The 11,332-nt window shown below is 39.5% G+C and overlaps 1 protein-coding gene across 1 annotated transcript in view; it reads left to right on the plus strand.

The window, feature by feature from the left end:
- fryb (furry homolog b (Drosophila)) overlaps positions 1-11,332 on the plus strand; it is a 59,636-nt gene that overhangs the window by 33,534 nt on the left and 14,770 nt on the right. The window contains 20 exon segments of the mRNA XM_037688299.1: positions 334-498; positions 785-871; positions 975-1,234; positions 1,332-1,521; positions 1,964-2,088; positions 2,618-2,675; positions 3,028-3,119; positions 3,231-3,403; positions 3,525-3,685; positions 3,793-3,903; positions 4,027-4,181; positions 4,469-4,568; positions 4,659-4,830; positions 6,437-6,687; positions 7,669-7,815; positions 7,947-8,115; positions 8,208-8,298; positions 8,405-8,475; positions 9,395-9,545; positions 10,321-10,424. Coding sequence (XP_037544227.1) covers positions 334-498; positions 785-871; positions 975-1,234; positions 1,332-1,521; positions 1,964-2,088; positions 2,618-2,675; positions 3,028-3,119; positions 3,231-3,403; positions 3,525-3,685; positions 3,793-3,903; positions 4,027-4,181; positions 4,469-4,568; positions 4,659-4,830; positions 6,437-6,687; positions 7,669-7,815; positions 7,947-8,115; positions 8,208-8,298; positions 8,405-8,475; positions 9,395-9,545; positions 10,321-10,424 — 2,833 coding nt within the window.

Consider the following 11,332-nt stretch of genomic DNA (forward strand, 5'->3'; position numbering starts at 1 on the left):
GTTTTCCTACTTTTATTTAACTTGTTGCTTTTTTAGCTTTCAGCTGGTGTTCTGCTGTTAGCTTTAACAACAGATTTTTAGCTTTTTAGCTAATTTTAGTAAAGTCGTTCAGCACTCAGCATTCACACTGCATTTTTGGAAAAATTGTAGATTTTCTGTTAACATTTAAACCTTTACTGTTCTGTCTTTTAACACAATTTCAGATACAACTCAGTTTTATTCCATTTAATTATATAGGTGAAGCATCTTCAACAGCTGTGGCTGCTGAGATGGTGTTCAGAAAGTGTGAATTGTTGTTTAATCTCATTGTTCTTTGTCCACTCTGTCCAACAGACCAGCCCACGGCTGCCAGAGCGAAGCCCTCATTGCTCTGTGCTCCATGCCGTTGAAGGACTGGCCCTGCTGCTGCTCTGCTCATGTCAGATCAGCACGAGGAAGCTGGCAGTTGGTGTATTGAGAGAAATACGCTGCCTCTTCACAGCTTTGGGACATGCTGAGGTACAGAAATCTCACATCTAAACCCAGTGAACTAAGAGCGAGTTATCTTCCATTGGATTAGACTAATACTTTGCAAAAATAATTAGATAACAAGATCAGTGAATAGATCAGGAGGTTGGTTGCAGGTGGTTAGGAAAGACAGAGAAGACACATGGAAAATAGATGACAGAAGGCCTGTCTGGCTGTAGATGGGTTTAGAGATGCAGTATATGCAGCCTGTAAGTTTGTTCACATTGTGTCATGCTGTTATAAAAATAACTGATTATATAAATATCACACCCTACAGGACGATGACAAACCCATGATAGAGGTCATGGACCAGCTGAGCCCTGCTGTGATGGACAGCTTTGTTCATGTAGCAGTTTCTGACTCGGTGAGTGTTGAGTAAAATTGGTATTTCAGATTCAATACAATACAAAAGTACATAGGACTGATTCTGAGTGTTTCTCCTAAACTCTACCTCTTGCCTGCTTCAGTCCACGTTGCCCCTCAGCCACCACGTTGACCTCCAGTGGTTGGTGGAGTGGACCGCTCGACTGATGAGCAGCTCATATGACGTAAAGAGCCCGAGCCACGTCTGGATCTTTGCGCAGTGCGTAAAGGACCCATGGGTGCTCTGTCTGCACATCTTCCTGCGACAAGAGCACCTACCCAAACACTGCTCCACTGCTCTGGGATATGCCTGGCCCTACGTCTTCACACGGCTACAGTTGCTGCTGCCTCTCGTGGACCCCAAGTACAAAAACACACAAGTTTGAAGAAGAAGTAGTTCAGGAAATTACAATGTTTTATTGAGGTTTAGGTTTTCTTCTTCTTCACCTGTTTTTCTGCAGCAGTCCAGTGAATGCAAAGAAGACCAGCACGGCAGGTTCCAACGACAACTACATTTCTCTCTGGCGTAATTATCTGATCCTGTGTCTGGGTGTGGCCAAGCCCAGCATCATGTCGCCTGGCCACCTCAGGGCCTCCACACCTGAAATCACCGCAACCACACCTGATGGCAGCATCACTTACGACAACAAGGTCAGTATTTAGAATTTAAAAAAAAAAAACAGACATTCCTAATTATCTAAAAAGTTTTTTTTTATTGAATTTCCTATCATAAAAATAGACACTGATTGTATGGATCATAATAGAAATAGTCAGAAGGCCTATTGTCAGTAGATTTTATTATTTAATTGATTTTTTTTTTGTACATAGAATGTTGAGTGGAAGTGCTTATTATGATTGTAAGAATTTATTTGTTATTTTTAAGCAACATTTTATTAGACACTAAAATACTAGGCTAAAATATTAGGTTTAATGAATAAAGAATGTTGAATGTGGCATTGTTACATGTATAATGAGGAAATTGTGGGCTTAATTAAAAATAAGAACATTATGAAAAGGTGTGTTATAATTTGATCAGGGTTTTTGTGTTATTTGATTTGTGTATATGTGTAAAATGTTTGTGTTTTTGTTAAAGGTGATTGGCACTCCTTCTGTGGCCTGGCTATTAAAACAACTTGTCCCGCTCATGAGAGCTGAGAGCCTGGAGATCACAGAGTCTCTTCTGTTGGGGTTTGGATGCACAAATGCTCTGGTCTTCAGGTATTTGAACACAGACATGCGCAAACGCACACATGCTAGTTGCGATGCTATCTGTTACATAGGACAGCCTTGGTTAGTGTTTTTACTCTCCTCGCACCTATTACTTACTCTACATTGCTGTCGTAGCTTGAATAGATGGCATACCTCTGTGACATTCACAGAAGAAGGAAAACCGTGTCTCTGGTGTAGAAAGGAATTTGTAGAGGGAAAGAAATGTTGCATATTTTTTAAAGAACAGATCTTCTATTGTGTTAGGAAGGTATTTCATTTTAAAAGGATTATCTATTTTTAACTCAGAATGTCTTCTGAAGAAAACAAACATGTTTTCAAAGACATTAAGTCTTACATCAGACAAAAATATTAAACACAAAGCACTTGTGTCGCTATAAATTGTTTGTTCAAATTCGTACTGTTTCTTTAAGCGAGGCAATTTTATTTATTATGTACAAGAAGCAAAGGTTTGCTTTCTTCTTTTATAGCCACTCATTGATGAGGTAATCATTTGATTACTGTTGTGTCTGATTTACAGGGAGTTGGTTGAAGAGCTCCATCCACTGATGAAGGAAGCGCTGGAACGGCGGCCTGAGGTGACCAACGCACTGAAACGCATATAAACAGAGCAACACATCGCAGAAGTAAAATGAGATTAAAATTATTGGTTCCTGATGGGATTGTTTATTGTCTTCTTGCTATAAAATGTGTTTAAAATAAAACTAGCCTAGCATAAACATGCTAAATACTCTGATCAGCCATTATATTATGACCACTGACTGGTTTATCTTGCCACAATGCTGGGAAATACAGCACCTTATCATTCACATAGATGCTAATTTTTTGCCCACCTTACATTGACAACATAAATATTAGATCATATAAATGTTTATGGCCTGATGTGTTTGAACAATAAAAATAAATTTTGTCTGAATTCTCTGCTTTCAGAATAAAAAGCGGAGAGAGAGGAGGGATCTTCTCAGGCTGCAGCTGCTGAGGATATTTGAACTGTTGGCTAACGCAGGCGTTATCAGTGACAGGTAAACACACAGCAGCTGTATGCATTTAGGGTCTTTTTATTTGTTTGGGTACATGCACACACTTTTCTTATTTGTCCCCGTTTGTAACGCCTGGTCTCTTCTTTTCTAAAGCACCAACGGGGCTCTGGAGCGTGACTCCCTGGCACTGGGTGCTTTGTTCCTAGAATACGTGGATCTGACCCGGATGCTTCTAGAGGCAGAAAATGAGAAGGAGCTGGATGTGCTTAAAGACATCAGAGCTCATTTCAGTGGAATGGTGGCAAATCTCATCCAGTGTATTCCTGGTAAATTATTTTTAATGGTACTATGTGTTGTCCTAATGCATTGGGTTTCTAGAAGTTCCTTTCATTCTTGTCTTGGTTCTCACATTAACCCTTTGTGTCTCTGACTCCCACTTCTCTACAGTTCAGAACAGGCGCTTCCTCTTCCCCCAGCAGTCTCTTAGACATCATCTTTTCATCCTCTTCAGCCAGTGGGCCGGACCCTTCAGTGTTATGTTCACTCCTCTGGATCGTTACAGTGATCGTAACCATCAGATCACTCGCTATCAGTACTGTGCTCTGAAGGTAAGCAGTACCCACACCCCCAAACTGCACTCCACAACACAGGCTGATATTTTTTCTTCTAGTGTATTTATAAGAATCTTAGCATTAATGCAGCTTTTGTTTTCCAGGCCATGTCAGCTGTTTTGTGTTGTGGTCCGGTTTTTGACAATGTGGGCCTCTCTACCGATGGTTATCTCTACAAATGGCTTGACAACATTCTGGCCTGTCATGACTTACGGGTAGGTGTCTCAGACCTACTGTTGTCTTTGCTTGGTAATCGTTTTGTTTTCCTTCAATAATAGTCTAATCGCTGTTTCCTTTCACGTATTATCGCCTCTAAATTAAATCTTGTTTGTCATTAGGTGCACCGTCTAGGATGTGAGGTGATCATTCTGCTTTTAGAACTGAATCCAGACCAGATTAATCTGTTCAACTGGGCTGTGGATCGCTGCTTCACCGGATCTCACCAACTGGCATCTGGCTGCTTCAAGGCCATTGCTACAGTCTGTGGCAACAGGTCAGTCATTTTTATCACATATGTCACTTTAATATACAGTGACTCCACGTCTGCTAACATTAACAATTTCCTGCGGGATCAGTAAAGTTCTATCATACCTTATTTATGGGTTCAGTGTTAAGTTGTAGTAAGTACCCTACTGTGCATGTGTCAGAGCTTACTGGGAAGGAGAAAAAGCAGGAGAGAGATGTTGTCTTTGTTATGGTAATGGTGACGATTAAAGTGTGGCTACTCATGGATTCCATTATTGTATCTGTGATTAATACATTCTCTACTTATTTTGCCAGAAATTACCCATTCGACCTGGTGACTTTGCTGAATCTTGTGCTGTTTAAGGCCTCAGACTGCAACCGAGAAATATATGAAATCTCTATGCAGCTGATGCAGGTATGATAGTGTTCCTTTATTAACTTTTGGAGAACAAAATAAAAGGACGTGGAAAAGATACAGTCAGTAAACATAAATCTACATGTGCAGGTGCTGGAGACCAGACTTTGTGCATACTCTAAGAGGATGGTGGAGCAGAAGCCGGGGAATATTTTGTACGGAACACACGGCCCCATGCCTCCACTGTACAGCGTCAACCTATCTCAGCTCTCCATCCAGCTCGCCAGCATGTACCCAGAGCTGACGTTGCCTCTGTTCTCAGGTAAGTCCTTTATTTTATACAAATATACAAGTTTATATGCACTACACTGCTATTTGGAACACTTAGTATCACAAAGTGCTTTTTTTTCCTTTCAAGTTTGTAAATATAGAGTACAGGAAGCAGGTCAACTTCTGCACCATTCTGTTTGTTTTGTACATCTGAAATATTATGCTTCAACAAGTGTAAATGAAAATGCTCAACTACACCATGTTTTTCTAGACTCAATGGTTTAATAAGCAGCAATGGATTAAAAAACTAGAGAACTTATATTTTCTGTGAAAATGCAGCGCAAAAGCTAAATGGATTGTACTTAAATGGCACTTTTCTATTTTATCAAGATACTCAAAGTGCTTTACAACACAATCTGTGCCCTCATCTACCCATTTATACAGCACTCTACTAGATCTATACAAAGAATAATCAGTGCTTTATCGCATTCATACACTGATGGGACACACATCGGAGGCAATGAGGGGTTCATTGTCTTGCCCAGGGACACTTCAGCATATGACTGCTGGTGGAATCAAACTCCCAACTCTTGCATTGGAGGACGACTGCTCTAACCACTCAGCCACATCCACCTCAAAAATCTGAGTGTCATAGTAGCTGAAACTGAGTTATTAATACTAAAAGAAGCAGAATGCTTGCTAAAAGCTAACAGGAGCAAAATGCTAAATAAAAGTAGCAACACTTTAGCTAAAATAGTAAAAGGCTAGCTAAAAAAAAAGGAATCAAAAAGACAGAAAATAAAGTATACAGCAAGAGTTTTCAAAGAGAACAATGTTTTTAATAGTTCTTTATGACGATCATACTTTTTAATGAATTTAGATATTTTCTGTAATGTTAAAGTTATTAAAAAACAATTCAAATGTCATATCACCCATCTCCTGAATTTAATGAATGTTCTGATGTATGAATCGCAAAAATAGTACCAAGTAAAATGGTGAAATGGACTGTATTTATATAGCGCTTTTTTATCTTATTTCAAGATACTCAAAGCACTTTACTCTACAATCTGTGCCTCATTTACCCATTCACACAGCACTAGATCTGTACAAAGCTAATTGAACAAATCATTCTAATGAGACTAATCAGTGCTTTAGATCACATTCATACACCGATGGGACACACATCAGAGGCTATGAGGGGTTCAGTGTCTTGCCCAGGAACACGTCTGCATGTGACTGCTGGTGGAGTCGAACCCCCAACTCTCGCATTGGAGGACGACTGCTCTAACCACTCAGCAACAGCCGCCCAAAGTATGCAGAGGTTATTTGATTGCAAAAAAACGTGAGGAATAATAAACCTAGGAAATCAACAGTGTGAATGCTTAATCAGTATTTTACACTATTAGAAAGTAAAACACTAAATTATTAATTTTATCTTGTCTTGAACTATTATCTGTTAAATGCTGAAACAACCAGAAAAGTTGTCAAAACAACTAAAATGATTTTTTACCATAATAATCTTTGAAAGACCTTTTTATATGCAGTTAACATCCAATGTGTATTTCTGTTTATGAACACTGAAACAAAATTAATCTTCCTTGGGGCACAGACTGTACATCCATAATTCCCCTGTTGTGATTTTTATTCTTGCAATGCAGAGGTGAGTCAGCGTTTCCCAACCACCCATCCCAACGGCAGACAGATTATGCTCTCCTACCTGCTACCCTGGCTCAGTAACATAGAACTGGTGGACACTGGCCTCCTACCCCCAGCCTCCAGTCCCTGCACTCCTGAGGAAGACACCCGCAGTCAGGCGCAGGGCATGTCCCCCAGTCTGAGAGGAAACGGCTGGGGGTCCTTGCAGGCGACCTCTTTGGTGCTCAACAACCTCATGTTCATGACTGCTAAGGTAGGAAAAGACATGATTAATATATCCTGATGCATGCTCAATAATCCAGGTAGAAAAATTCAAAAAAGTTAAATCTGGTCCTCTGGACATTCAAAAAAAAAAAAAAAAAAAAAAAGCAAAACAACAAAAAAATGTAGAAACGTTTCGTCTCTCATCCGAGAGACTTCCTCAGTCTGAGGTGCTGTATTCAGCTCAGTCTCTTAAATAGCACCTTCTCAGAGTGGATCAACCAGTTTTGCTGCTGGTTTTGGTTGTCAGCAGCAAACTGGTAAGTAGCTAAAAAAGCTGAAAGAATCTGAAATTACCAGAAGGAAGTGGAGAGATCACATTTTTGCTGAATTACCGGTAGGCTGAAAAAAGTTTAAATGAGTGCAAAAAATGTGGAATTAGCTGAAAAAGCTTAAATTAAAATAAAACAGTTTAATAGTGGCTGAAATGGCAGAAAAAGCTGAAACTTGCATAAATAAGCTGAAAGGAGCATAACAAGCTGAAATTAGCAGAAAGAAGTTAGAAGAAGAACAAAAATGTTGTCGTTACCAGAAAGAATCTCAAATAAGCACAAAACAGCTGAAATTAGCTGAAAAAACTTTAAATTTGCACAAGAAAGCTGAAAGAAGCTGAACCAGAACAAAATGTGAAAGGAGCAGTGAAAGGTTGTAAACTGATCTAAAGATTTGAAGGAGGTAAAATGAACTTAATTCATTTTCTATGAGGGAAAAAGTGGCAGAAAAAGCTAAATATTTCAAAAAGCTAAAGTTGCACCAATACCAAAAGTCATTGCAGGTTATTCCTGAAAGAGCTGAATGTTTTGATTTATGATTTGTTGAAATAGCACAAAAAATTGTGGAATGCGAATTGCGCCGAAAAACGTACGGAAGAACAATGGATCACAATAGTGTGAACGCTTCATAAACATTCACTCAATAAATATTTTACCATCTTCTGCCTCATTACTGGACTTTATTATTTTTTTATCTTCAGTATGGAGATGAGGTTCCTGGACCAGAGATTGAAAATGCCTGGAATGCTCTGGTGTCCAACGAGCGGTGGGGCAACAACTTGCGAATCGCCCTGCAGTTCCTGATCAGCCTGTGTGGCGTCAGCAGTGACACCACGTTATTACCTTATGTGAGTTAAATGAAACGATGAGGGCGGCAGCAAAAATATTTTGCATTCCATGATTTGATGATGATGTACAGAAAAAAATATTGTTTTAATACTTATATTTTGTATTTCTTAATGTTTGTGTGGGATTTTAGATTAAAAAGGTGGTGATCTACTTGTGTCGCAACAACACCATTCAAACTATGGAAGAGCTTCTGTTTGAGCTGCAGCAGACGGACCCGGTCAACCCTGTGGTTTTACACTGTGATAATCCTCCCTTTTATCGTTTTGCTGCCAGCAACAAAGGCTCCACCTCTCAGACAGGTCAGCAGAAATGCTGAACTTGTGCACGATGTAAGTTCTATCTTAGTTGGTCTTTTGAACTGAAAACTACAACTTTCTTATTTAATGTTCAGGCACCACCTCCAGCAGTAACACTGTGGTGGCTGGACAGGACAACCTGCCAGACACAGATGAGAACAAGCTGGTCAGAGAGAATGAAGATCGGTTAGTACCAAACAAAATTACCTGCACTGGCTGCCACTGTGTGGCCACTTTCATTTATAAAAGTCGGTAAATTAAAGTTCAATTTTTTTTGGATTAATTTCAGCAGGTTCAGGGCTCACAACAGGCTGGAGTCTCGCTACAGCAACAGCTCCGGAGGCTCCTACGAAGATGAAAAGAGTGGGTTGTTGTGGTTTCACTGACAATGAATTAAATTTAAACTTGGGTGATATCCACTCACACTCAGAGCAGAACATTAGCTGGAAAACCCCCACAACATGGACACTTTTCCTTGTCCAGATTGTTTACCTCTTTAACTTTAGACAAAACCAGTTCCAAACGTTATGTTTTCAGTTGCTTTTTCTTTTGGACTACAGTATTTATGTAGCGCTTCTACAGTATTATTCAAAGTCCTGCCTCTTGCTTTGTGTTATTTTAGTTGGCATATGAAAAAGAAGTCCCACTGTCACTCAGATCTTTGTATTGGAAAGCAGACCTGTGACTTCTGTGAAGTCTAAAGAACTTTTTAAAAGTTAAATACTGTTTAATACTATTATTTCTGTCAAGGGTTGTTGACGTTGCTTGGGGGTCCTACATCTATCACCAAAGCCTTTTCTCTAGCTTGTTGACCACCACAATGTGTGCTTCATTAGCCGTCTCCCGTTTGTCAGTCTGGATCTGGAAGACCCACAGTATCTTAGCTCTACCATTCTGTTTGCCCCACAAACATGTCTCGCTTGAAAATGAGTCCTCATGACTCAATGAGACTAACCTGTATAAAAAAGGTTGAATGAAAATTCTCACTTGGACTGTAGGACTTCCAGTTCATTTTGTGGCGTTCAATGCATCCTGCCCATATGTCCAACATTTTAATATTTCTCATAAGAGATTTCTTTTTAAAGACTCGCTGTGGTGACACCTGAAAAGGAAAAAGCCAAAAGATGATGTAATAGGAGCTACAAACAACTTTAAACTGGATTATCTGGTCTGCAGATAGACCCCAAGCTTTCTGAAAGAGCTCTTTGGAGTGATTAGTCAGAAGAACATTTTCATGACTATTGTCTTGTTTATTTAGTTTGTATTTATACTTCTTTTTCAGCTGATCCTCTCCCACCATATGCTGGATGGCTACTGAGTGTTCTTGAGACCAACCGTCCTCAGCCGCTACCCATGCCTATTAACGGAGGCTGCTGGGCACCGCTGGTCGACTACCTTCCTGAGACCATCACACCTCGAGGGCCTCTGCATAGGTATACTTACACAAATACACACTATGTACTGAAAATACACACAGGAAACGGCCTGGGAGTTGCCCGGCCGTGGAATTTACAGCTAAGTCGTAAAGCAGCTCGATTTTCACAAACAAGCCCGTCACTTTCTGACAGATAATCTGAAAATCTCAGAATGAGACCCAGCCAGCTCCTCTACTTCTACAAGGAAACGGTCAAAACAAATTTATGACTTCATCATTGTGGCTTCTCCTAACATCTAAAACAATTTGCCATGACTTGACATCAAATTCATCCTCAAAGAGTCAAATAAAATGTATGATGCAGCAGAGCACAGAAGAGGAGCGTGTTGTGTAACTAGAGCTTGTGTTAAGATCAGTGCACAGTAATTCCAGTAGTAAAGCTGCACAGAACCAGTTTTGAGGATGAGACTTAATTGTTTTTGTCTGTCTGTCTGAAGGTACTTTCTTTTTGAAATGTGCTGTCACGGATTTAATTTGTAACCGTTTAACAGGTAACGCAGATGGCATGTTTGTCTTTTCCGGTGCTGGTTCCATTCAAGCAGGAAGTTTTCTTTTCTCCTAGCCCAGCTTCGTGATGAAATGTTCAACAGGAAACATTGTAACAGAAAAGCTTTCATTAAAGTCAGTTTCTTTAAATGCTAGATGGACATTGAGTCTAATATTTGGGAGAGGTTGCATCACTCCCCATCACACAACATAGAAAGAGCTACTATTGTTTTGTTTTTACTGTTTTTTTTCTGTGCTCTGAAATTTATGTTTGTGCTGGTCTTCAGGTGCAACATTGCTGTCATTTTTATGACTGAGATGGTGGTGGACCACAGCGTGAGAGAGGACTGGGCTTTGCACTTGCCCCTGCTGCTACATGCCCTCTTCTTGGGTAGGTGATGGTGTACACAGCTCCTTTACAGCTTTATTGCGAGTTCACCCGAGTCATTCTGACAACATAAAATAATATAAAGGTGTAGTAGAACTTCACAGTCTAGACTGGCTGAATTGCTAATAACGTGAACTTAAAACTTAAGGGAGTTAAAATGTAAAGATGTCAAAAATGCATCAGCACAAAAACACCTGACTCTAATTTCACCTTCAAATGAACTGCTAATCCTAGAGGTTCACTTACTTCTACCACTCACAAATATGTAATATTGAATCATTTTCCTCAATAAATAAATGACCAAGTTGTTTAACTGGGTTCTCTTTATCTACTTTTAGGATTGTGTGAAAATCTGATGATGTTTTATGTCATATTTATGCAGAAATATAGAAAATTCTAAAGAGTTCACAAACTTTCATGCACCACTGTATCTAATTCTTGTTCAAACGTTCGATTTAAAGCTTTAGATACTCTCTGTATGGTTTGAATTAGTCTCATAAAGCATAGAAGCACAAAACTGCACATCAACATTCATGATAAGGTAAAAGTAGGAGTAATGTTTCAACTTTCTTTTGTTTTTTTAATCCATCTTGAAAATGTTCATATTTTTATTTGCAGCAAGACAAGAACAAACATGCAGACAAAAAATACAAAACAGAGTGACTCAAGTGCTTAACTAGTGTTTCACCTCATATGGTCCTTAAATATACTATATTCATCCACCTATCCTATATCTTTACCTGCTTCTACCTTTACGGGTCACTGTGCGAGAGGTGGGGGACACCCTGGACAGGTGTAACCATGTATATATCAGAATCAGGGGAGGCAGGAGAGGGAAAGAGAGCATCCGTCTCCGTCGAGAGCGAGAGGAAAAACTACTAAATATACAGTATATACTACTTATATATATA

The sequence above is a fragment of the Nematolebias whitei genome, chromosome 14 (assembly GCF_014905685.2).
Source record: "Nematolebias whitei isolate Nwh7 chromosome 14, NemWhi1, whole genome shotgun sequence".
Taxonomy (NCBI): domain Eukaryota; kingdom Metazoa; phylum Chordata; class Actinopteri; order Cyprinodontiformes; family Rivulidae; genus Nematolebias; species Nematolebias whitei.